This window comes from Palaemon carinicauda, unplaced genomic scaffold (genome assembly GCF_036898095.1).
Source record: "Palaemon carinicauda isolate YSFRI2023 unplaced genomic scaffold, ASM3689809v2 scaffold9, whole genome shotgun sequence".
NCBI lineage: Eukaryota > Metazoa > Arthropoda > Malacostraca > Decapoda > Palaemonidae > Palaemon > Palaemon carinicauda.
Genome location: NW_027172203.1, coordinates 799,212 through 827,042, shown reverse-complemented (window position 1 = coordinate 827,042; position 27,831 = coordinate 799,212). Strand labels below are relative to the sequence as shown.

At 37.3% G+C, this 27,831-nt stretch overlaps 1 protein-coding gene across 3 annotated transcripts; it reads left to right on the top strand.

Moving 5' to 3' along the window:
- Window positions 1-598: 598 nt before the first annotated feature.
- Window positions 599-27,794, top strand: LOC137637642 (ras GTPase-activating protein raskol-like). Of its 3 annotated transcripts, XM_068369792.1 has the most exons (19): window positions 599-717; window positions 1,977-2,072; window positions 3,849-3,960; window positions 4,209-4,396; window positions 6,200-6,414; window positions 7,742-8,003; window positions 8,987-9,135; window positions 9,839-10,005; window positions 11,382-11,498; window positions 12,474-12,661; window positions 14,308-14,440; window positions 14,946-15,082; window positions 17,083-17,274; window positions 19,442-19,791; window positions 20,062-20,193; window positions 20,494-20,788; window positions 22,066-22,335; window positions 25,721-25,885; window positions 26,617-27,794. In XM_068369792.1, exons 1-19 carry the CDS (start codon window positions 668-670, stop codon window positions 26,708-26,710), a joined length of 3,312 nt encoding a protein of 1,103 aa, XP_068225893.1. In that variant the 5' UTR covers window positions 599-667; the 3' UTR covers window positions 26,711-27,794. The 3 variants fall into 3 exon arrangements, with proteins under 3 accessions (XP_068225893.1, XP_068225895.1, XP_068225894.1); XM_068369794.1 differs by lacking the exon at window positions 17,083-17,274; XM_068369793.1 differs by lacking the exon at window positions 25,721-25,885.
- Window positions 27,795-27,831: the final 37 nt, after the last annotated feature.

The following is a 27,831-nucleotide window of genomic DNA, read 5'->3' as shown; positions in this document are numbered from 1 at the left end:
TTTTGGACATCATTGTCACAGAGACTTCAAACTTGGTTCATATTTGAGTGTATGAAAATTAACACCAATTAATATATGTTAAGGTCAAAGGTCAAGGTTAATGTCAAGCAAAAGGTCGAGAAATAAGCTGCCGTGGCGGAGGTCTGTGCTCTACTGAGTGCCCTTTTATTAATTATTGTTATTATTATTATTATTATTATTATTATTATTATTATTATTATTATTATTATTATCAAACACTTTTTTTTATATTCCACTAAAGGGTTAAGGTTTAAAGGCCCCTCATGAATAGCTGAGGCAATAAGCACAGACAATGCCCTAGAGACTGACCATACATATGTATGATCAGCACCCAAGTTAGGACCAGGGAGGGCCAGGCAATGGCTGCTGATGACTCATCAAGAAGACGTATAGTCTCCCTCAAAGGATGATGTTGCAAACTATACTATCTACCTTGAGTGGGTCTCGAACCCCAGTCTGAGAGATTGCAAGGCAGGGACGTTTACAATAGGCCATTATAGAGCTCCACTCTTTGTTTATTTGTACAAACAAAAACAAACAAACAAACAAATAAATAATTATTTTGCATCATTTCAGATCGACGGAGATAAGCGATGGAAGTCTCCGGTCAGCTCGATCTCACGAATCCCTCCAATCTTCTTCGTGTATGCATCTTCAGGACTCCATCCATCACCATTCATCCTCATTATACGATAGGTGAGTCTCTCCCCTCTCTCTCTCTCTCTCTCTCTCTCTCTCTCTCTCTACTTCAAGAATAAGTTGACAGGATCATAAGAACTCTGAATGGAGTCTCCGCGGGTGGACTGAAATGTCTTTGAGACATCCAAAATCCTTGTAACTCTCTTAAGTTGACAAGATCATAAGAACTCTCTGAATGGAGTCTCCGCGGATGTACTAAAATGTCTTTGAGGCATCTAAAATTCTTGTAACTCTCTCTCTCTCTCTCTCTCTCTCTCTCTCTCTCTCTCTCTACTTCAAGAATAAGTTGACAAGATCATAAAAACTCTCTGAATGGAGTCTCCGCAGATGGACTAAATTGTCTTTGAGACATCCAAAATCCTTGTAACTCACTCTCTCTCTCTCTCTCTCTCTCTCTCTCTCTCATTCTACTTCAAGAATAAGTTGACAAGATCATAAAAACTCCCTGAATGGAGTCTCCGCGAATGGACTCAAATGTCTTTGAGACATCCAAAATCCTTGTAACTCTCTCTCTCTCTCTCTCTCTCTCTCTCTCTCTCTCTCTCTCGACCTTCGTGCATTTCTTAATTGTAATATAAAAAATAATTCTACATTATCTTCCATACACTACTGTTATTATTATTATTATTATTATTATTATTATTATTACTAGCTAAGCTATAACCTCGAGTGGAAACACATGATGCTACAAGCCTAAGGGCTCCAACAAGGAAAATAGCCCAATGAGGAAAGGATAAAAGGAAACAAATAGAATAATGTGCCTGAGTGAACCTTCAAGCCATAGAACTCTACCCCAAGACATTATTATTATTATTATTATTATTATTATTAAAAAATATATTAATAAATATTAATAGTAATAATGATTATTATTATTATTATTAATAATGATAATTTAAAAAACTTACTTTAAAAACGAACACCCACCTTTGACTGATATATTTTTTCTCTCTCTCTCTCTCTCTCTCTCTCTCTCTCTCTCTCTCTCTCTCTCTCTCTCTCTCTCGTAAAAGACCTTGGTACAAAGGCTATGACACTACCCAAAACTAGAGAACAATGGTTTGATTTTTCTCAGTGGCATGGCCAGACGAATAACTAACGGTGAGAGGGGTTGTAGTGAAAAAAAGGGGTCGTGGTTGGGAAGAGTTGAATCTGTGTCTTTGTGTTTGTGTTTGTATAAATATCAAGCCTTCATATTTGGCGGGTCGTGTACACTAGTACCGGAATAAATCTAATCTCCTCGTCGCCTTTTCCAGAGCCCGGAATCAAGTCAACAGAGACGAAACCAGACGCATCGAGAACACCCTCATGATATGGATCATGGAAGCGAAGGACATCCCCAGCAAAAAGAAGTAAGTGGCCGAGAGAAATACTCTCCCTCTCTCTCTCTCTCTCTCTCTCTCTCTCTCTCTCTCTCTCTCTCTCTATCTCTCTCTCTCCCTCTCTCTCTCTCCCTCTCTCCCTCTCTCTCTCTCCCTCTCCCTCTCTCCCTCTCCCTCTCTCTCTCCCTCTCTCTCTCCCTCTATAGGATAATTACATCATCTGGATGACAGGGCAATGTAGGGTCTTACATATACGCCGCTCCATTCAATTGAATTCTTGCTGTAAAACATTTACGATAAATTCATTGTCTTAATAGAATTTAACTTTCCCTCGTGTTGCCAACTAGACATTTTTATCTTGGATATAATTGGAAAGGGTGTGAAATTGACGAATAAATGTAACTCTATCACAAACAGCAGAGCTGTAATTGACTTGTTAAATACAGTAGCTGTGAATAATTTGTAAGACTCACACAAACCTTTTTTTATCTAAGTAGCACTCATTTTTTATCCTGTCTCCTTAGCAGTACCCATTTTTTAGCCTTTTGCTCTGTCAGTACCCATTTTTTATCCTTTTGCACTGTCAGTAACCATTTTTTAGCCTTTTGCTCCGACAGTACCCATTTTTTAGATTTCTCGATAGAAGGAACCATTTTTAGCCTTTCTTCTTAGCAGCACCCTTTTCTAGCCTTTCCCTAGCAGCACTTTTTTCAACCTTCTGGATAGCAGCACCCTTTTTTAGCCTTTCTCCTTCGCAGTACCCTTTTTTAGCTTTTCTCTGCTGCAGCGCTTTTTTAGCCTTCTCGCTAGAAGGACCCATTTTTAGCCTTTTATAGCAGCACCCATTTTACATCCTTCTCCTGCAGCACCCATTTTAAAGCCTTTTCTAGCCTTCTGCAGCAGCACCCATTTTTTAGCCTTCTCCATAGCAGCACCCTTTTATAGCCTTCTGCAGCACCCATTTTTTAGCCTTCTCCCTAGAAGAACCCTTTTCCAGCCTTCTCCCTAGCAGCAGCCTTTTCTAGCCTTCTGCAGCAGCACCCATTTTTTGGCCTTCTCCGTAGCAGCACCCTTTTATAGCCTTCTGCAGCATCCTATTTTTAGCCTTCTCCCTAACATTACTTATATTATAGATATAATTTTTTTATTATGAGTGGATAAGGGAACGTCATATTTTGAGGTAGAAGGGAGCTAAAATCCCCCCCCACTCTTGTTTTCAAGGTCTTATAGGATAAATAGAAGTTAAAGTTATGAGTGGTTAAACTTTACAAAAAAAAAAATTTACGATATCCTACGGAAATCTAACCTAACCTTACCCAACATAACTTAACCCAACCCAACCTGATTACAGTGAATGTATTTTTATTCGTGGGTACCAATTTTCGTTTTATAAAAAAATGTTGGTTCGTGGATTCTTAAATTCGTGGATTTCCGTTTTGGAACTTATACCTTTTTAGTTATTAGTTGAACCCCAATTATGATAAAGTGTTCATTTGCAATGCAATAATTATCACAGTGCACACCAAAATAAAACATATTCACAATAACAAATCAAAATAAATTAGTAATCCACAACGGCTTAGAAAATGTAGGTCACCAACACAAATCGAATGTGTCCAAGTTCAATACTAAATTCAGACATTGTATAAAAATTCTCGTTGGATTTTTAAATTCGTGGATTCGCCCACCCACAAAGACCTCGAAAATTGGTACACCACAAACAAAAATGCTTTCACGGTAAATCTAATCTCTCCTAAAGTTATTTTTTTTTACGTCATCTCATTGTCTTTGTGCAATCTGCCGCAGGTACTTCTGTCGCCTGAAGTTGAACAACGAACCGTACAGACGAACACACACCAAACAGATGACAACCATGTGTTTCTGGGGAGAGTACTTCGAACTGAACTCACTCCCACAGGTAAGTTATTTCCTTCCGATGCATTTGCTTATTGCTATTCATTTATTTGTGCATTTATGTAATTTTTCTTATTTGCCCAAATATCTAGTTTAATTGGTGATTTATTTAAATTTGTGAGAGATTTGTGAAAGATTTTTTCATATAGAGTTTTTTTCGTTGGCTAATTTTTGTCCGTCTTTTATTTCATCGGAAATTTTCAAACATAATCTTCGAAGCCTCGCCTCTCATGTTTTTCCTCCATGCCTCAGGTTTCCACAATCTGCATCGAACTCATGCGAGAGGCCGACAAGAAGCCAACGGTGAAGACCATCGGCAGTGTCGAAATCAACGTCACCCTCTCGAGCCCCGGGCGAGCGGCACTTGTCGAGAACTGGTATCTCGTCAAGGTCGAGAAGCAGGACAGGGGTGACGTCCCATCCATCAGGATTAAGCATAAGTAAGATTTGAAGGCTTATTGTAATGGGTTGTAAGAGTTACTGTGGCCTGATTGGTAATGTCTCTGCCTGGCGTTTGCCAGTCGGGGGTTCGAGTCCCGCTCAGACTCGTTAGTCCCATTAGTGTCTGCAACCTTATCATCCTTGGGAGCTAAGGTTTGGGGGTTTGGGGGAGCCTATAGGTCTATCTGCTGAGTCATCAGCAGCCACTGCCTGGCCCTCTCTGGTCCTAGCTTGGGTGGAGAGGAGGCTTGGGCGCTGATCATATAATATAAGGTCAGTCTCTAGAGCATTGTCCTGATTGCTAGGGCAATGTCACTGTCCCTTGCCTCTGCCATTCATGAGCAACCTTTAAACCTTTAAACCTAGACTCTTGGAATTTTCATCCTGTTTTTATGTTCCCCATCCTAAGAATAAGTTTCTAAATGTATATATACAGTGGATCCTTAGCTTACGTGCAAGTTGGGTTCCCGCCATTAGTGAGCAGCCTCCATATTCTGTTGTTTTACCTCATTTTTAAGCATAGTCTTGTATTACATTTAAATCATACTTTTAATCTATATAGTATCATTAATCTAGTTTTCTGTTACGTTTTGGGTTTATACAGTAATGACTTGTGAAATTTATTTCCAAAATACTTTCACGCACATTTTTTGTAAATTTTATGGGTCCTAGTCGCATACAGGCTCAATTTGGGTGTGTAATCAGGGTCAGTTTGCATGGATTAAGTTAAATTGAGATATTATGATAATTTTAAGATTTAATATTCACGCTAATAATTCATAAAAAGAAAATTATCTCGCTAGTTTGATTAGTGACATGATGGGATTGCCTTTATATCTCACTCCTAGTGCTGTACAATATGCTGACTTGAAAAACAAGTTGTAAGTTAAAGTATCTATATTTTGTATTTTAGATTCGAAGGCACACAGGAGTTCGTATAATTGAAAGAAATATGTTAAGGTAGTCATGGTAAATTAGCAAAAAATGATAACGTTAAATGTTTAACGGTTAAACATTTAGAATGATTTATTTATTATTTTTGTTAATACCTTGAAAGTTTAAATACTTTAATGGCAGAGAAGAGAAAATTATTTATTAAATTACCGAGTGTAGTCTATTGTAATAGTATTAAGATAATGTGGTTAGCATTCAAATTATTTGTAATATTCATTTTGATATAAATTTGTTATAATGTTTTTCACTTTTTCCCTTCTTTTCTAAGTTATTAAATGAGCTTAAATAAATGTTTCCATCAAATTTAGTATAAATTGCATTCTTCGTATTTCTTTTATTATTATTATTATTATTATTATTATTATTATTATTATTATTATTATTAATTGCCAAGCTACAACCCTTGTTGGAAAAGCAGGATACTCTAAGCCCAGGGGCCCCAACAGGGAAAATAGCCTAGTGAGGAAAGGAAGCAAGGAAGAATAAAATATTTTAAGAACTGTAACAGCATTAAAATAAATATTTCATATATAACCTTTAAATACTTTAACAAAACAAGAGGAAGAGAAATTAGATAGAATAGTGTTCCTGAGTGTACCCTCAAGCAAGTGTGAGAACAGGAAAAGTTCCCAAGGGATGCGAAGCATAGGAAAGGTTGGGAACCTTTGCGTTAGCATTTCAAATTCTTTAATTTTGCCGATTATTTTCCAGGTTCCAGTCTTTAGACATTCTGAAGTACAGTAGTTTGAGAACATATGAAAAGGGTTCTAGGGATGCGAAGCATAGGAAAGGTTAAGAACCTTTGCGTTAGCATTTCAAATTCTTTAATTTTGCCGATTATTTTCCAGGTTCCAGTCTTTAGACATTCTGCCTCTGGCAAAATACGACGCCTTGCGGTCCTACCTGAGAGACAACTCGACCTCTTTGTGTCAGCTCCTAGAACCCGCCATATCTGTCAAAGCCAAAGAAGACATTGCAACGACGCTCATCCACATCATGCAGGCAGAGCAGAGAGCCGTAACATTCCTCGTTAACTTGATCTTCATCGACACCCAGAAGAAAGGTTTGTTTTGATTTGAAAACCATTTCAGCTAAAGGAATGGTCTTAATTTGACCTTAGGGCAAGTAGGGGTCTATTTTTGTCAAGACTGGTCTGCTGAGATGGAGGAGTAAGTACCTTAACAATAAACTTTTCTAGAGTCCACTGGATGAGAAGAAGGTGGAAAAGCAATGGAAGTTACAGAGCACGAATAGTTGTGGCGGACGCACATTTTACGAGCTTATTGTTAACCATTTGTTTTGTAAAAGAAGTTAAACAGCCACGAGAAAGAAACCTAAGAATACAAATTTAACATAATGCAAAAAAGAATTACTGCTAAGCACCAAAGAGATTCTTAACCCCTTAGGAAGATGGAACCAATATTAAAATAGTAAACTAAATTAAGAAGAGTTCTTTTGAAATAAAGTTGCATACATTATCAAAGTAGGGGATTTGGATTCATGGAAAGAAAGTAACATATATCCCTAGTTTAAAGAAACCTTTTATAGTCATTGATGAATCCTTTCTGAGACATTGAAAAGGCGTCTTCGTTATGGTCAAACTATACAAAAATCTCTGTTTGCAACGTTGAATTCCGTTCTCTGATTTAGAAATTCACATTTATCCATCTGTCTTGATAATCAAGACACTTGTTTTCATCTTTTTAAATTCTTAACCAGACAATTTTATTGGTTCTATTGAAAAGCACAGCAACCATTACTCTTCATATGTGAAAATACAAGATCTTGTCTAACACAGTTGTTTGGGTGTTGTTTTACTCTCTGTTTTGTTGACCTAAGGTGCAACAACACTAGCTTGCTTATTGGATAAATAAAACATTGAGGATAAAGAAAACAAACCATTATAGAACCACCTTTGGGGAGATTAGATATAACTGGTAATTTTTGATGACCATGAAGAAGCGTGTGCTGTACATATTGTCTTCTCAGATGTTCCTGGAGCATTCTTTATTAATGAAAGTTGTCTATTTGATGTTTCTTATGAAGAGCTAAGATATGAGATATATCAAAACATTTCACGGTTGAGACGTATGCTTTCCAAATGTACTTAGTTATTTGTTTGGTCGGTGTTCTCAGAGAATGAGCTGCTTCACTTTTGTTTTTTATTGTACATTTCATTGGAATTCTTAAAAGGCAACTCATAAGAAACTAACTTACGCGTTGACATTCAACTTAGCTGTCACTTTTGTTTTTTAATTCTACATTTTATTGGAATATGTTCTTTAAAAGGAGAATCTGAAATTAACATACACTGTGACATAGTAAAACACTTAGAATATAAACTTACATGTTAATGACCAACCTCACCGTCTTCCTTTTATATCCAACAGCCGAGAGCGAGCACCTGCTGTTCCGAGGAAACAGCATGGCAACCAAAGCAATAGAGGCCTACATGAAACTGGTGGGGGAGCAGTACCTGTACGACCTACTCTTCGAACCCATCGATTCGTTAAGCGCAACTTCGGAGGACCTGGAAGTAGACCCGCTGAGAATAACTAGCCTTCAGTCACTTCAACGACAGCGCGAGGCGCTGAAAGAACGAGTTTCCGAGATTTGGGAGAGAATAATCAAATCGAGCGCCACCTTCCCGGTGTAAGTGCAATGCTGCGTATAAGATGAGATTAATTTTTTTTATTTTTAAAGGCTGAAAATCTGAAAATCAATTACCAAAGAAGAGTAATCAGTGATTTTATACTTCCGCCAATGAAGATGGTCAACATTTGACTTTAAGCCTACAGACCAACCTTTCCGTCTTTCACATGTTGACCGTGAATGAATCTGGTGTATAATACTATACAGTAATAGTAATAATATCCAGAATCGCAATCTTGATCCAGATCACCTCCCAAATTTAATTGGTTCTTCCGGGACATAATATCCAGTGATAAAATTTGGTGAAAATCTGGAGAGAAGGTTTGACGTAATCCTGCTAACAGATAAATACATAATTGAATAAATAAACGCAGGTCATTTTATGACCTTGGCAGAAGTAATATATTATATATTAGATATGAATGCAAGTTTTTACCTCTTGAATATCATCGTAATTTTATGATGATCTTATGAGACCTCAGATTTCAATTACTGTACTAATACTCAAATGGTCTGATAGTTGGCTGGGGATTATACAACAGAACCTTATTCTTTGTACAGTACAGTATTGCTATAATATTGTTTTGTCCTTTTGCTCTTTCATACCTCACTCTGAACCGTTTGTCTGGTGATCTTTTCATACTTTGTTTACTTACCTGATGGAGGGACAGTCAAAGCAACTTATCAAGTAATTCTCTGTTTCTTTTGTATTTCCTTTTGTTTATTCCATTTGTATCTATTTGGTTTAATTAGATTTACTTTGAGGATCTAACATAGTTTGTATTACATTTATTATGGGGTCTGCTAATCATGTTCATGATTGTTTCAGGGAATAATCTACTGAAGTTTAAGTTGAATAAAGCTTGGGTAGCAGCAGCCAAGTCTTTTTATGTCACAACAAGTATGTACGTTTGTACTTGATAAATTATAATCTACCATAGAAATTTTGCTTAACTGTTCTAATCATGACTTCATCTCTCCAGGGAGCTTCGAAAAGTCTTTCACACACTCCGAGAACACCTCACCCTTCAGGGGAAGGGCGAAATGACCGACCACTTGATATCGGCTTGCGTCTTCTTGCGATTCCTGTGCCCTGCTGTTCTGTCGCCCTCTCTCTTCAACATTGTCAGAGGTACGTTGATAGCTATGTACTGTGAAAGTACTGTATTTAGTTTTAGTGGCTGTAAATTGAGTTAATCGCATATGAAATAATATAAGGAAAATGTCTTTCTGTGCCTGAGTTTGATAATAGATGATTCATTTTAAAGCTATTAATTTTTCTTTTAAAGTTTCAAGCCACTTTCAAACAACTGTAGAATACATGTATTGACTTATCTATTTGATTTCTATTTCGTTGTGCTTGATTAATACGGTCTAGAGTTAAAAAAGCGTATTAAGATTGCATCCATTTATACGTTACTCTCGCACGAAAATATTTTAAGTTGGAGTGATATATATTAAGACTTTTTTTTGCAATTCCAAGAATTTACAGTATTATTTGTATGACTTCAATTCAAAGAAAAGAAGATTATAATGATATTTATTTGATTTCAAAGCAGTAATGATTATTTGGACATTAGGTGAGAAAGTAAAAATGTGTAGAAAACAAGAATATGATAGTAATGCTGTTGTCTAAATATTAGTTTTGTACCTTGAGTCTTACTCGTGTGCGTACGGTACGTCCCGTGTTCCTCCGTAGAGTGATATTATTAGTTAACCTCTTGCATTGAGTATTGTTGTACGTACATGTAGTATGTACCTCCGCAGAGTACTATTTTTAGTGTCCTTCGTACCTTGAGTATTATTTTACATACATGTCCTGCGTCCCTCTGCAGAGTATCCCGACGAAGGAGTGGCGAGGAACCTGACTCTTTTGGCCAAGACACTCCAGACCTTGGCCAACTTTACACATTTCCAAGGGAAGGAAAGCTTCATGGAGTTCCTCAACGAGTTTATCAACAGGGAGCAGGATCGATGCAGGGACTTTTTGCAAGCCATATCCGTAAGTAAACGACTGCAGGGAATTTAACCCGAGGTAACTTGATGCCCTTAGTTAGGAGAACGATCGTCGAGTTTCTCCAAGTGTAATCGCAAAATGTCAATAGTACGTCATAACGTATTTAATTCTTTATTCCCATACAGGGTTTATGCTGTTTGTAATAGTCAAGCTGTGCACTGTAAGGAGCTCTTGAAGGTCTTTCCAATATCGTTTCGACTCCTTGCTGCACTGTCTTTATAACCAAGCATGATGTACTTTTCCACCTAACTAATTTCTCTCATCTTTGCCTTCATATTACAACTGCTGGGTTTCCTCCAGTGGCATTTGGGTGCTAAATGGCCTCCTGGGCCTTAGTGCTGGGCCAGCCTTATACCCCAAATGCTGAAATCCCATTTTTCTTGTGTTATTTACATTTTAGACGTAGTATCACATCTATTCTTTTATCTTGTTGTTTTCAGGTATTTATTTCTTCCTTCAAAATGTGGAGATGAAGCCTGAAAGGAAAGGCTTTAGATAATCCCTCCTCTTGAAAGAAACATTACTTACATAAGAAGAAAGAAATACCGTAGCTTGGTAGTGATGGGAAAAGTCCTGATTAATAAACTAAAATTATGATTTTTCGATCATAAAACTCTGGCCAAAGATAATTATTATCAGCTTTGATTTTAGAGTTTCTTTTCCATAAATAAAAGGACTGTATGCTATTTATGATTCACTGTTATTAAAGGACTTTGTCATGGTGATATTTTAATCATTCTCACTCTTAGATTTTTGCTGTTACAACTGTGCAGATATTTTTGCCATTTTCAATGAAGTAATTTAAAAATACAGAGGCCAATATGATAGTAAGATTAACACGCTTACGTAGATAGACTATGCGAGCTGGAAATAGATGAGGAACGAATGAAGAGCGACCTAACTTTTGTTCATAGAAAGTGGTATGATTAAAAGGAGAATACCCTATTGAAAGATGTTCTTTAGTTTCTTCCATTCTTTTTTCTATACATTTAATACTTGTAGTAAACATATAAAGACACAAGGAATGCTTAGAAAAACTTTTTTAGTGTGGTTTTACTAATTTAATTAACCTGTATCGTTACATGTATATGACGTATTTCTGCCATTCAACTTTTGCCATTAATAATATCTTCAAAATTCAGTCGTCTTCATCTTAGTGGTATAACAGTAATCCTTCTCAGAAGTCTGCTATCAAGTGGTTCATGAATAAATGTTTCAAGTGGTTTAGGGGTATAAGTTTTAGGTTGTTCAATAATATAAGTATTAAGTTGTAAAAGAATATAAATTATAAGTTGTCAATAAAGCATAAGTTTCCAGTGGCTCAAAAAAACATGTCCCTTAAAGAAAATGATCCATTGCAGAGCGCGTCGGATGATGACAGGAACGAGCTGGAATTTACGGGTGACATTGACCTGGGGAAGCATCTGGCTCTGCTCCATCTACACTTGATCGATGCTCTTGCCAAAATCAACACACAGGTGAGTGTTTGCTGTTTACCTGTCACTTCCCGAACCAATTAAGAGTAAAGCCTACAGTGTGTTTTTGCAGTGTGCACTATAGGTAGTATTAAAAGTTCTCTGCAACATATTTCTTCTTCCCAGTGGTGTATTTCTCTCTACCTTTTACTGTTTCGATTCTTGTCCTTTCTTTCAACCCATTTGGTGCTTTGTATAGCATACATTACTATATAGTCGTACAACCTATTTCAACATTTTTTTTTTTTTTTCTTCTTCTTAACTCTAAAGATAAGTCCCCATATTGGGTTATGTTGTTGGTTAACCCTTTCACCCCCAGGCTCTTTGGAAAGTTCCAACCCTTAACCCCCAAGGGGTTATTTTTTTCCCAGCACATTTTGCAGTATATTTTTTTTTAATTGCTCTAACAGTCTTAATTTTTGTCATAGAGAGGTCAGGTTGGTCTCATTCTCTTGGAAAATGCCTGAATTTTTTCAAGAAAATATCAAAAATATAAAAAAAAAAAAATTTTATAGCATTTTTTTGCAAGGACGTATCGGTACGTCCATGGGGGTAAAGGGATGGGTTTTGTGAAACGTACCAGTACGTCCTTTGGGGGTAAAAGGGTTAACTTTTACTTTATAGTAGCCTCACTGGCCCAGTGCCAGGCTGTATGGCCTATGTGACCTGTCCTTAAATTCAATGACTGTTGGAGTTGAAAAGTGTGATCATCTGAAACTGTTTGTGGTAGATTCAAGAAGCATGTGTTAAATGACTATACAAGAATATGTTATATGAATACATTATAGTTTATTATCAAAGCTTCATGATAAAAACTTTTCTTTTGCAGTATTTCACTATCATCTTTTTCTTGTACAACAGAGGAAGCCTATACTATGACTAAAGATAGATTTGAAAATACTGTAACTTGTATGTGGCAAGTGTTATAAAAAAATCCTTTTGTGATACAAATAAATAACTTTCGAATTTTTATTCCAGGGTTACGAAAGCGAAGCAAGCAAAGTGCTCGCTTTGGTTGAGGATATAAGCGCCCTCCTTGGTGACGAAGGTAAGGAAAACCTGCCGGTCACGTGTCCTGTGCCGATGCTCAATCCGATTTCGACTCCTCCAATGGTGTCAAACGTCTCGTCTTTGGCGACGCCAACTCATCTCAACAATAATTACGTGTAAGTGTTTACAATCACTCTCGATTGTCTTGAATTTAATCGGCAGTAATCTTATGATCGTCAGACAACTTTGTGTAAGTCTGACAGCTTAATCTTGTTGATCATGGATACTGAAGAGAATAAGAATTGGTTTATCTTATAGAATTGGTTTAACCCTTTTACCCCCAGGCTATTTGGAACTTTCCAACCCTTAACCCCCAGGGGATTATTTTTTTTTCAAGCACATTTTGCAGTATATATTTTTTAAATTGCTCTAACAGCCTTAATTTTTGTCATAGAAAGGTCAGGTTGGTCTCATTCTCTTGGAAAATGCCTGAAGTTTCTCAAAAAATTATCAAAAATATGAAAAAAAAATGTAAATAGCAGTTTTTTGCAAGGACGTACCAGTACATCCATGGGGGTAAAGGGATGTGTTTTGTGAAACGTACCAGTACGTCCTTTGGGGGTAAAAGGGTTATCTTATAAAATGAAAGAGTAAAATTAACAATTAACCTTTGAATCTTATATTTGATGGGGACAGTATTCTGTTATATGACGTACAGGTAGTTTCAGCTTGTTAGTGTGGTTATGAATTTCTCCTTGCATCTTTAACATCGGCTTCTTATGAATGTACGGAGAACAGATTATTTGCGTTTCTTGTTTGAATGACAGAAGTACGGTCGCCGTTCTAATATCCTCATATTCGTAGTCAGTTAAGGTATTTATTCCTTCCCCAGATATGTTTTGAAGTTTGAGTTGCCTTGGGAGTCATTGAATTCTATCAAGTTCCCCTTGAAAGATTGTTGCTCACTAAAGCAGTTCCAATCGAAATTTATATTTTTAATATAAGGATGTGCATCACTACTCATCAGAATTTTTCTTGAATAATTTTCAATGTGTATATTGTATTATTTTTCTCTGCTTCAATGATCTAATATTCAATTAGGCTACCTCAATGAAAAAAAAATTTCGTATTGTCATTATTCATATAAACATTATTTACTACTGTATAATATTTTTGGTTAATATATTGAGGTGGTTTGGCCATGTTGAGAGAATGGAAAATGGCTGTCTGCTAAAGAAGGTGATGAATGCAGGAGTTGATGGGAGAAGTACAAGGGGAAGGCCAAGGTTTGGGTGGATGGATGGAGTGAAGGAAGCTCTGGGTGATAGGAGGATAGATGTGAGAGAGGCAAGAGAGCGTGCTAGAAATAGGAATGAATGGCGAGTGATTGTGACGCAGTTCCGGTAGGCCCCGCTGCTTCCTCCGGTGCCTTAGATGACCACGGAGGTAGCAGCAGTAGGGGATTCAGCATTATGAAGCTTCATCTGTGGTGGATAATGTGGGAGGGTGGGCTGTGGCACCCTAACAGTACCAGCTGAACTCGGTTGAGTCCCTCGTTAGGCTGGGAGGAACGTAGAGAGCAGAGGTCCCCTTTTTTGTTTTGTTTCATTTGTTGATGTTGGCTACCCCCCAAAATTGGGGGAAGTGCCTTGGTATATGTATGTATGTATGTAATATGAATACTCCGTGAACAAGACAGATTATTAGAACATTGACCTGAAATCTAAGTTACAAAATCTGTACTCTTGGCATTACTTATCACATTTGCAAACTGTTTGAAAGAAGTTCCCTCACTTGCACGATCCCTTTTTCTCCCATCCAGACGAGATTACGGGGATGGAAACGTTGGCATCGTTGGAGGCGGCGGCATGGGGCCTGGATACGGAATGCCCATGACGACGGTGAAGTCGCAGTCTCTCCCGCGGTCGGCTCCGCCCATCTACCAGCACCACATGGTAATTCTTTTTCCTTCACTGTAAGATGTGAACACTTTTTCTCCACATACTGTCTTTCATTTTGTATTAACTTGGAGTACGCAAAAATGTAATGTTCTATATCTTTCTAAACTAGTAGGGAATATTAACTTAGCTATTTTTATATTATTGTGCTTCTATTACTGATGGGTGGGCTGTGACACCCTAGCAGTACCAGCTAAACTCGGTTGAGTCCCTTGTTAGGCTGGAGGAACGTAGAGAGTAGAGGTCCCCTTTTTGTTTTTGTTTCTTTGTTGATGTCGGCTACCCCCCCCAAAAATTGGGGGAAGTGCCATGGTATATGTATGTATGTATTACTGATGGGAAAATATACATTTAGATATCCAGTTGTATTGCATCTATACTAGACTACCTGACTTTCAAGGGTAAAATCTTTCACGAGTACGAATTATACATTCGGAAAATGATCGTAGTAAACTTTATACACCAGTGAACTGACCCTGAAATCGTTTCGTTTTTCCCTTAGGAAATTCCGAGCCCAGGGCTTAACTCGCCTTATCGCGAGAAGGCCGCCGCGAACGACCTGTCCACTAACGATGACTACGTGCTCATAACTGCGTTCGATCACCATGCCCAGCCTCAGAACTTTATGTATCCGTCTATGTAAGTAACTTGAGTACAGTTTAGTACCGTGTGTATATCGGGTATCGTTTAATACTTTTACCCCCCAGGCTCTTTGGAAATTTCCAACCCTTAACCCCCAGGGGGTTATTTTTTTCTCAGCACATTTTGCAGTATATTTTTTTTAAATTGCTCTAACAGCCTTAATTTTTGTCATAGAGAGGTCAGGTTGGTCTCATTCTCTTGGAAAATGCCTGAATTTTCTCAAAAAATTATAAAAAATATGAAAAAAAATTTTTTATAGCATTTTTTTGCAAGGACGTACTGGTACGTCCATGGGGGTAAAGGGATGAGTTTTGTGAAACGTACCAGTACGTCCTTTGGGGGTAAAAGGGTTAACAAGCAGAAGTGTAATAATGTCTTATCAATTTTTGGATAAAATAATAGATTCCGTTTTCCCTTGAAGGATTTCATACTTTTCCACCTACCTGTACTATGATTATTGAAAATTATTTTTTTTATAATATTCTTTGATTATTGTTCTCAATGATATGTATGTGATGTGAAGGATGACTTTAATTTTTTATTATTATTGTTATTATTATTATTATTATTATTAATATTATTATCATTATTATTATTATTATTAATATCTTTATTATTATTATTGTTATCATTATTATTATTATTATCATTATTATTTATATTATTATTATTATTATTATTATTGTAGTGGATCAAAGTAGCATTAGATTTGATAACAATATTGTTGGTGTTTGGAAAGCGGTAAAAATTCTATTAAATTGAACATATACTGTGTAATAGATAAATCAATTTGGTGTATCATCAATTCAATTCTATGATGGAAAGGTATATCCGAGTTCAATCGTACCAAAAAGCCCCAAATCACTCCAAATCTTCCATCTATTGGCATAACATCAATCTCAGTTCTTTCAAAAGCTGTACTTTAGGCTCGTGGAATTTCTTCCGTGCTTGTCATACGATAATGTCTAGTGTGTATTTCTTCCATATATACAGTGAACCCTCGTTTATCGCGGTAGATAGGTTCCAGACCCGGCCGCGATAGGTGAAAATCCGCGAAGTAGTGACACCATATTTACCTATTTATTTAACATGTATATTCAGACTGTTAAAACCTTCCCTTGTACGTAGTACTGTTAACAAACTACCCTTTAATGTACAGAACACTTAATGCATGTACTACAGTACCCTAAACTAAAACAGGCACAAATATTAAAGGCGATTTTATATCATGCGTTTCCTAAACACGCCAAAAAGCACGATAAAAAATGGCAACCAATGTTTTGTTTACGTTTCTCTGATCATAATGAAGAAACAAACGCATTTACTGTACACATCTGTGTATAGGTTAGTTTTTGCATCGATTATATTGATTATTCAGTACAGTATGTTAATTTTGTTATTACCAATATGTATATATATATGGGTTATGAAAAAAATCCGCGAAGTGGTGAATCCACGATGGGCGAACCTCGAAGTAGCGAGGGTTCACTGTATCTCCTTGTTTTTTTATGCAAAACAATTGAAATTAACATAGTGGCCTAGTTGCTGTATTTCTGAAAGCTTGTATGATTTCACTGAAATAATACCCCCACACGAAATATAGCAAGTACAGTAGGTAGATAGTCGATTTATCCATTCACCTAGCTATGGTAGAGGCCATTTTCTATATAATTTTCCAATTGTATCGTAATTACATGTACTAATCTAGAGTCTTCGTTTTACTCTGTATTTTATATGTTATCCAATCAGTAAGTTAAACTTTGCTTTCTGACTCATCAACGCACTATATTGTAAAGTACATTTGCTACATTTGCTAGTCTAGAGACATCATTTTATGCTGTATTGTTTAGATTATCCGATCAGTAAGTAAAACTTTGTTGTCTGATTCCTCAGCATGCTGTATTTTAAGTACATTTTCTAGTCTAGAGACATCGTTTTATGCTGTACTTTATAGAATATTTAATCGGTAAATCAAACTTTGTTTTCCAATTCATCAGCGAAGCCAACAACAACGCCACCATGGCCGACATCCGCCTCAGCAACGGAAATACTTATTTCATGGCGGAGGTTCTGCCCCCGGATTCCCCGGTCTGCTCAAGCGGCTCTCCCGCACCCCAGTACACGTTAGCAGGTCAACCGCCTCTCCGTGTTTACCACCACAATACGGGTCTCCCTCGGCGTCACCAAAGGTAGGCTGAGCCACGTCTGGTTGGCTATGTGATGCGAAGTTTGCAATGTGTCTCTTTTTATAGTTTATATATATTATGAAAGATCTGTTTTAATGGTGTTTCTGTTCTTAAGATATGTTACTTTAATTGTTCATTACTTCTCTTGTAATTTATTTGTTTCCTGATTTCCTTTTGTCACAGATATTTTTATCCTGTTGGAGCCCTTGAGCTTATAGCATCTTGCTTCTCCAACTAGGGTTATAGCTTAGCTAATGTTAATAATAATAATAATAATAATAATAATAATAATAATAATAATGATGATGATGATGATAATAATAATACCATACCTATTCTTTTGTTTATTCTTGACAACGTAAAGAATGAAATCTAGTTTTGTATAAATCAGTTACTACCTGAAGTGTGAGTTCAATAGATTTTGAATGCATTGCCCTCTCAATTTTCTGTTTATTTACTGTTGGTCTTCCGGTCCATCAGTTTCTTCTTCCTAATACTTTCTAGAAGGAATTCTTTCATCCAGAAAAAGTTTTCTGAGAATATTCAATATGAAAAAGTAATTGTTTAACTCTTTTACCCCCAAAGGATGTACTGGTACGTTTCACAAAAGCCATCCCTTTACTCCCATTGGACGTACCGGTACGTCCTCGCAAAAAAATGCTATAAAATTTCTTTTTTTCATATTTTTGATAATTTTTTGAGAAAATTCAGGCATTTTCCAAGAGAATGAGACCAACCTGACCTCTCTATGACAAAAATTAAGGCTGTTAGAGCAATTTTAAAAAAATTATACTGCAAAATGTGATGGGGAAAAAAATAACCCCCTAGGGGTTAAGGGTTGGAAATTTCCAAATAGCCTGGGGGTAAAAGGGTTAAAGGAAATATATAAATAGTAAATCTTTGTTTTAACATTCAGAATGCTAGTATGGAATATATTAGTTTTTATTGTGAATGACTAAATATTTTCATAAGATCAACTCGCTAAAGGGACCTTCTATAGAAAAGTGATCCTTATTGAATATTCTAACGTTGTTACTGGTCTTAAGATATTTTATATCCTTTATTCATTTCATCTCATATAGTTAATTTATTTCCCTATTTCCCTTCCTCATTGGGCTGTTTTTCCTTGTTGGCCTCCTTGTTCCTGTGGCATCCTGCTTTTTCAACTGGGGTTATAGCTTACCCAGTATAGTAATTATACTGGGTTTCTTTTGTTGTTGGAGTCTTTGGGCTTATAGCATCCGGCTTTTCCAACTAGGTAGTAGGTTGGCCAGGGCACCAGCCACCCGTTAAGATATTACCGCTAGAGAGTTATGGGGGTCTCTTGACTGGCCAGACAGTACTACACTGGATCCTTCTCTCTGGTTATGGTTCATTTTCCCTTTTGCCTACACACGCAGCGAATAATCTGGCCTATTCTATACTTATTCTCCTCTGTCCTAATACACCTGACAACACTGAGATTACCAAACAATTCTTCTTCACCCAAGCGGTTACTGAACTGTAATAATTGTTCAGTGGCCACTTTCCTCTTGTTAAGGGTAGAAGAGACTTTAGCTATGGTCAGCAGCTCTTCTAGGAGAAGGACACTCCAAAATCAAACCATTCTTCTCTAGTCTTGGGTAGTGCCATAGCCACTGTACCATGGTCTTCCAGTGTCTTGGGCTAGAGTTCTCTTGCTTGAGGGTACACTCGGGCACGCTGTTCTGTCTTGTTTCTCCTAGCCTTGTTTTGTTAGTTTTTTATAGTTTATATAGGAAATATTTTAATGTTGCTCTTCTTAAAAAATTTATTTTTCCTTGTTTCCTTTCCTTACTGGGCTATTTTCCCTGTTGGAGCCCCTGGGCTTATAGCATCCTGCTTTCCCAACTAGGGTTGTAGCTTAGCAAGTAATGATAATAATGATAATAATAACAGGGTTATAGCTTAGCCAGTACAGTAATAATATTGTGTTACTTTCCCTGTTGGAGCCCGTGGGCTTGTAGCATCCTGTTTTTTCAGCTAGGGTTGCAGCTTAGCAAGTAATAATAACAATAATAGTAATGAATATAATTATGGAGAAAATGATAAACGAATGGCTTTGGTCCACCGTAGAGCGTAGTCTAATGTCAGTCAAATTTTAAGCCAACATTTTAACCCTAGTCCTTTCGTTTTCCGTTTCCTTCTACAGAACGGTCACCACAACTGGGAGAAGTCACTCTGCAACAGCGATTCAGTCCCCCATGGAGAGAAGAGGACCCTACCAGGAGGAACTGTCCGAGCTGTACAGCTTCATGGATTCTTGTTCTCATCAAATAGATGCCGTGTGCATGGACCACGAGAACAACATTCAAGGTTCGCAAACCTCCATTTCCCAGCTTTCGAACGTTGCTTCGTCAGGATACCAGAGCTTTGCTTACTCGCAGTCGTCCTCCCCCGTTGATTCGCTGTTGCAGACGGACAACTCCAGCTTGTTGTCCCGAGAGAACGGCAACCCACCCCAGCCCATCCTTCGACAAGTTTTGCACGGATCCCCTCTCGGTAAGGCTTAGAGGTGCATTTTCCCCCCCTGTTTCTTTTGTCCCAAGTTTTAATTGGCAAGAAACATTGCTTTGTTTGATTTTGTGCCTTGATTCAATGCTTGCAGCCATGATTTTGTGCTTTTTTTTTTTTCTCTTTACAAAGTGTGAATATGCATTTGTTTGTAACTTAATTTTGTTTTAAGATTGGAAGCAGCTGGCTTCTTACTTGCGCTAATCACAGCAGCTTTTATCTCTCAAGCGACTCTCATGTTTGTGGTGTCGTCCGCAGCCTCTCCTTTGCATCAACCACCAATTGGCAAACACCGAGCCGTGGCTGTACACCCAGCGTACTTAGGGCACGCTGGCCATGTGTCGCTACATGGCACTCCAAGACACATTCCTAGAGTTCCACAGTCCAAAGGTATCATATGATTTTAGAATTCCTTTGATTTCTAGCTGTAGTTTAGTCTGGCAGACCAGCGGTAATTTGATTAGAACCAGCATATAATGATTTTGTACCTTGCGTCTAATTCCAAAATGAGTAATAACACAAAATTGTATTGTTTAGATATATTCAGTAAAGATTTAAATTGCTCAAGAGTGAAAGATAGATTCTTTTGTTAACAGTCCAATAGCACTAGAGTAATGTACTGTACTGAAATTAGCAGAGCCTTGTTATTGCATCTCCTCCACCAATCCCTTTCTGTTATACGAACATCAGGGAGTCCAAACAGTAGTCTCAGCTCCTCACAGAGCGTAGAGGATCTCTCTTCTCTCCGGCGCGGCCGCACCCGCCACCGCCGCTCAGCTTCGTCCTCCTCTGACTCGTCTCCCGAGTCAAGGCCCGCAATGCACGCTCACTCCCGCCGCCCTAACGCCCACCACCACCATCCGCCTCGCACCAACCCCCATTGCTCTCCGCGGTTGGTACCGTCGCCTGCACTGAGGCAGGAAATGAGATCGCGGTCTCGGTGTGACCGCAGCGTTAGTAGCGGGCGAAGAGGAAGAAATTTAAGGTTGGTGTTGCTTTCTGTAAGCTTAGGCCCTTCTCCCTCCATAGGACGCAGTTTTGTATGTGCTGCAAAAGGAATAATCTGTTGCCTGTTCAAAACTGTCATGAGGGAAAAATTTTTCATGAGAATTGAGAGAATTTTGTTTGCATATTTAGTTTAGAATCTGTACACTTCTGGAAAATGTCCCGGCTGAGATTTTCTGTACGTACGCAATGACTTGGATGTAGAACTTTTATTATTATGAAGTTCGTAGGATGATATAACTAGTTTTCAGCAACCTGTCGTGTATTAGTGGATTTGAAAAAGCATTTGTCTTAAAATTGTCTATTCCTTGAACTGTTTATTATAGAACATTTGTTACTGTGACAGAATAAGTGTAACATGAACTGTATGTTTTGTTATGTGAACTTTTGGTTTGAAATGCATGTTATAGAGTAGTGATAATATGAAAGTATGAACGTGATGAATGTGTCTGTTTTAGACCAAAGGATGATCTATTGTATATTGAAGTAAAGCAAATAATCCCTTTGTTATTAACATCTGCAAACGTAAGTTTACTGCACGAAATAAAAGTTTGCCGCTTTATTCTGAACCTGCAACGAGTTTGGCCAGCGAGTGAAATTGACTTAAGCAAGTTGAAAATAAGCTAAATCTATCTTGAATGAGAAGGAATGCTGTTTACTGCACTCGCCTTTTTTATGCTTGGTAGAACGTCAGCATTGAAATACAGTGCTGTATGACACTGACGATTTTACAGATTCCTATCCTCTCCGAGAGACTCGATTCTACGTTGTCAGATGCTCAGTTCGTATTGGATTTCTGAGTACAGGAAGTCCCCAACTTACAAAGTTAATAAGTTCAAAGAAGCTTTAGGTCGAATTTTTGTAAATTTTGGCCTAGGATAGGCTTCACCTAACTCACAAGCCTACGATTTTCAGCTGCAAAAGTCAGCAAATAGTCTCGTTTTATATTGAAAATGTTGTCTTGCTTACTTCATTTGATTATGTAATATTATTTTGTTACAGTATTTTATTATAAACTTTTGATACAATATCTGAGATTAATTATTTCAGATGAATTTGTTTTTGTATCTCCAAATGTTTGTCAAGTCGAATGTCTGTAAGTTGAGGGACTCTTGTACTATATAAAACGATTCAAGTCAAATGTCTTTAAGTTGAGGGACTCTTGTACTATATAAAACGATGCTGTGGATGATTGGAAATGACCCAATCACCGCAACTCGATGTTTACTCGCTAAATCCGAACGCTTTGTATTTCAGAACGTGCGACAGAGAGGAGTTCGCCCGAGGAACCTCCCACTGTTACGATGATTCCGAGGATGATCTATCCGGCATGAATTACGTACCGTCGGGGGGAGGAGGAGGAGGAGGAGGTGCGGGGGGAGGAGGAGGGGGAAGCGGCAGCTGGAGAAAGGAGAGCAGTAGCAGCAGCAGACGGCTGAGTCAGGAAGACTACAACCAGTCCAAGAGTTTGGCCCCACAACAAATTTTAGAGCAACAAGAGGGTCAGATGAGAGCTATTGTGGAAAAGTAAGATATTGTAGCATTTTTCCTTTCTGAGATTGGCACTGTTTAAGTGTCCCTTTAAGCCTGCCGAGTAAACCTAGCTACTGTTGTGTGTGTTAGGAGCTTTTAATTCACTGCACATATGAACGATGTCAGCTGCTTTTAAGATGCCATAAAACACCTTCAAAATTCTTGCACTGTATAAACTACTTTTTGGTATTGTTGTGAATTCGTGCACTTTGTTGTTTTTTGTATCTGTGTGTAAACATGGCAATAAGAGGACTTGAGTAAGTTAAAAGTACAGTACCACAAAATAAAGGATTTTTCGTGCAACAGTTTGGAATTTTTGACTCGCAGAACGAGTGTCTTCGCAAGGTATCGTCTTCATAAACGATTTTATATCAGCTCTTCCCTTTATGAAATTAGACTAGAATTAGTTCCTTCCATTATCGTCTAGCCCACGATTCCTCCGTTCTTATCTATCCCCCTCTCTGTCTTCCTGAACTCCCATCCAGTCTAGCTAGATCTCCTATTTACTCCATGATTTTTAGGCCTCTATAAAGGTCTTTGTATTCCTGCCATGGCTGACACCACTCTTCTGACCAATCATATCTCATCTATTCACTTTTCACAGGTCAAAACCAACTCCATCTTTTATTTTATCAAATGCCGTAATTTCATTTTATTATTTTTTTCAGCCCATTTTGGCTTCCATGGCTTTTTCTTTTTTAAAAGATCCCATCTTGGTCATGTACACTTCAATACAAGTTTCAACCATATTGGAAAGAGACGTCAAAAGTTTTCCACCTCAACATTCTCATCTATGTTCTCTTAAGCTTTCCTTCCTCTTAAAACATCTAAATTGAGTTACTGTACAGTACCTGTATTGTTACAATGTGTAATCACTTACAGTACTGTACATGGAAGTTAAACAAGCTCTTGTGTCCCTATTATTCTGATTAGGGTAATTATAATGTTGAAGACTCCAGCCTTACTGCCAGTTCAACAAAGCTCTCTACGGGAAACGTTTTGGTAAGGGGTTGAAAGTCTACCCGCAGCGGTTTTGAGACGGGGATCCCTAGAAATTACTTATTCCTACATTGTTTGCCCCTGTATGAGGATACCTGTACGTGTATGTAGTTAGGACCTCCGTAAGCCTGCGTAGCCTCCTTCAATACCTCCGAGTAGATAGTTTGATTCCTTGTGCTGATATCCTAGAGTGAAAAGAAAGACTTAGTGGTGCGTATTGCTTCTTATATTTGACTCCAGAGTTTTCGTGGTAACGTCCCTCATGTTTCATGCTCAGGGCTAAATTTATCAGTCATGAATTCATCAAGTTTTTAAACTTTCATATAATAAAGAAATTTAAAAAGAAATTTCCAGAAATGTTTCGAGCAAATATCTTTGGAATTTTAAGAAATATATATACCAAATATCTTTGGAATTTTAAAAGGTATTTCTAGCAAATATCTTTGGAATTTTTAGAAATATTTCAAGTAAATATCTTTGGAATTTTAAGAAATATTTCAAGTAAATATCTTTGGAATTTTTAGAAATATTTCAAGTAAATATCTTTGGAATTTCAAGAAATATTTCTTGCAAATATCTTTGAAACTTAGCCAAATTTATTTGAAAATAAATTAACAGAGTTGTATTTTGAAGGTTCGTTGCAATAAATTTATTCATTCATCATTGTTCCAACAACATTAGTAGTACAGTCTCCGTGTAGCCTACAGTTCTTGTATTTTCAGTACAGCGTAGTGTATCTGTTTATAATCCACCGTAGGTAGTAAGTAACTATAGTGTGTCTTGCAGGAGTCATTTTGGGTTGTAATATAGTCTGTAGCAGTATTCATCCAGGTCCCTATACCTCTATTAGTAGCTGCCTCTGAGTTTCCATATGTAGCTATTAGTCTTTTAACCTTGTATTATAACTATAGACTCTTCAAGATTAAATCTATGATTTACATAATAATTGTTTCTGACCATTGATCATTAACAGCTGATAAGCTCAAACCTATGATGTACATAATAACCATTTATTATCCTTGACTATTAACAGCTGATAAGTTCAAACCTATAATGTACATAATAACCATTTATTATCCTTGACTATTAACAGCTGATAAGCTCAAACCTATGATGCACATAATAACCATTTATTATCCTTGACTATTAACAGCTGATAAGTTTCAACCTATGATTTACATAATAACCACTGCTTCTCCTTGACAATTAACAACTGACATTCCAGAATAAATTGGCTGTAAACTGTGAGACGGTTATTGGCGGTTAAAGGTGACTCTGTCCGACTGGTCCGAGAGAGTTTTGTTCCTTCGTTCGCTTGACAATCTTAGTTGCTCTCGTTATATCTCGTAGAAGCCAGGGGGCTCATCCGTATTCAGTTCCTTAGGAGTAGTCCCTATCATTTTATCTCTCTGATTAGCTTACGAACTTCTAGATATTACAGCATGTCCAAAATCAGTTGCACCAGAATTGACATTCATTAGTAAACCAACATACGTTGGAATTCCAGTTCCACTGTTAAATCTGGCCCCGTTATTGCTTAGTAAAGACTGTGTAAGGACTCGTATAGCATCGCTACTTTCGTGTTATCGGGTTTATAGTCAAATCATATCTTAGATCGGGAAGTAGCTTATTCTTTTGTTTTCAAATGTGTACACACAACAGGCCAAGAACATAATGTACAGTTGCCTTGGTGCTCAAATTGATCAGAAGAGAGAGAGAGAGAGAGAGAGAGAGAGAGAGAGAGAGAGAGAGAGAGAGAGAGAGAGAGAGAGAGTGTGTGTGTGTGTGTATAATGTTTCTGGGAAATTGATGGATAAAATTGGTACAAATCTGCTCCGCGTGTCTTAGCTATTTTCGTTGTTTTCTTTATTACGATACATTGCATCTACACGAGGTCAAACTTCAATCAAGGCCATGTCCACATAGGTGCTAATTTGGTAGGTGCAGGTGGGACTAAGCTGAAGCTTGAATTTAAAAATGTATTTATCTTAATGTGATCATTAAGATGGAGGGTCAAAGGCACTGGTAGAATCAGTTTTGATGGAATCAAAGCATTTTAGATTTATGCATCTGTCCACTTCTGCCTGCAATATTTGAATCAATTTGTGCCAGTGTGCATAATGGCTCAGATATGGGTCTGCAGATTACATATTCACTCCTGTTTCGTTGTTATGACGACGATCTGAAAAATGATAGAGTACGGAAGTCGCTCGATGGTAAGTTAAAAACGACAACTTATATTCTAACAGGCAGGCAAAGTCTGTTAGATGTAGACTTAATATATAACCTTTGCTTGTTTGAATCATCTCATGGGCTGAAATTCCAGTCGGTTATGGGATGGTTTTTAAAAAGTCTATTCTCTTGACACTGTGCATTTCAGACTGATGAGTATGGAGCAAGAATTTCGTCACGAGCAAGAGATTATGTGGAAGGAGATGCAAGACAAAGATGCCCGAATAGACGCTCAGGCCAAAAAGATCGCTGCTTTAGATTGTGCCAATAGTAAATTAATCAAAACCATTGCCACCCTCGGCACCACCCCTCGGTAAGTGCACGGACGGGGGGGTTGTCGTTTCGGCGACCAGGAAAGTATTGCGGAGGAGTGCATGTACCTAGCTGTTAATATATGTAGGTTAAGGTTTTTAAGGAACTCATTCAAATCGTGTCATCATTACTATGTTTTTAACCCTTTCACCCCCAAAGGACGTACTGGTACGTTCTTGCAAAACACTGTTAATTAGATATTTTTACATATTTTTGATAATTTTATGAGAAACTTCAGGCATTTTCCAAAAGAATGAGACCAACCTGACCTCTCTAGGACAAAAATTAAGCTTTTTAGAGCAATTTAAAAAAATTATATAGCAAAATGTGCTCGAAATTTAACCTTATGGTGGGGGTAAAAGGGTTTTTGGCGTGGAATAATCCTGATGTACTGTATTGAAACATCTTGGCATCTAAAATAAAATAGTCTGTGTCATATAATATAGCAAATAACTGATGTTCAATTAAGATCAGCAATGACCACCAATCATAAACTAACTTGTAAGTGTCCCAGAAACTTTGTCGTGAGAAGCATGTTGGTGTAATCAAGTGTAAACATTGTATAATTCTTCTATTTAACTGATAAGTTGGGTTTATATTGATGAGAAAATATTTCATGGACTCAAAAAGTATGGGAGAATGTCCAGATTTTTTCGGTGGACTTTGTATTGAAATTTGAAGAATTTCGAACTCATAATATTTACACGTTTTCCCATTGCCTGGTTCCCACAGGTCGGAGGAAATGAAAGCCGACAATCACGACGATCTGAACGGCGATTCCTGCAACGCATCCGACACCTCCGACTACAAGAGCTCTTCGTGTTAACTTTTCTCTCTCCGATTCTTTTACTCGTTGTATTAGTGTTAAGTTGACATGTAAAATTCTCTGTGTGGACATCTCCGTATAATTCAGTTGGGCATTTAATTCCGTTCTTGCTTGCATACAGTAGTCGTCTGTCTCAGCCATTGCAGGCTTTTGTCTCTCGAGCCTGTACAGTATTTACCTCATGCACGTCCTAGTCCGGACCACATCTAGAAGACATTTTCTGGCTCACTTTTTGACATTCCTGTATATGAATATATTTTCTAGTCTCGTTGTACAGAATTTTGTCTCTTTTTTTTTTTATTTGAAGTTGATCCTTATATGTTTTGACTTCATTATGTTTAGTATGTTAATTGCAAGGTCCTGTTAGGAAGACAGTCACATTCTGTTCCCTTTTATCCTATATAAAACCAGTGTTTATTTAATCTTTTCTTTTTAACAACTACGTACTGGTTAGTCATTTTTAATCGGTAGATCGTAGGTGAACGAGGTTACGGTCAATTCGAGAAATTTCAAAATCGTTGAACAAATAAACAAATAATGGAAATCCAAAACATAGTAACCGTAGCACAGTATATTTCTGTTGGTATAAAGACATTTGTATGGTCTATATATATATACCGTTTACTGTACTTGGTTGTTCATAACTGTCAGGTTGTTTGATAATATGATGAAACTTTATACAGTTTATTTCTTTCTTTTTTTTTGTATAGTATTGCTGTTAGGTATAAAAACTGCCAACACCAAAGATTAGGTTAGACAAAAAAGTTTACATTTACTATGTGGTATATAACGGCAATTTCATAAACTCTGTGTATATTGACTTAGTTGTAAATACAGGTAGTGCTATTTTCTTTTTCTATTCTAGGCACATGTATACAAAAAAGACTAAATTAGGTACTGATCAATGTGTCAGTTATTTTGGTGCTTGTAAAGTACAGTACTGCAACACATCTATGAATAATAAATAAGCCAAAGGTAATTTTATGTACATTTCTTTGTAGTATTCACATCAAAATGTGGATAGTAACATTTGTACTAAACATGTACTGGATACAAGTCAAAATAAATTTCCAAGTCACTTGTACATTTGGTTTCATTTGCGATAAAACCTTTACGGAAAA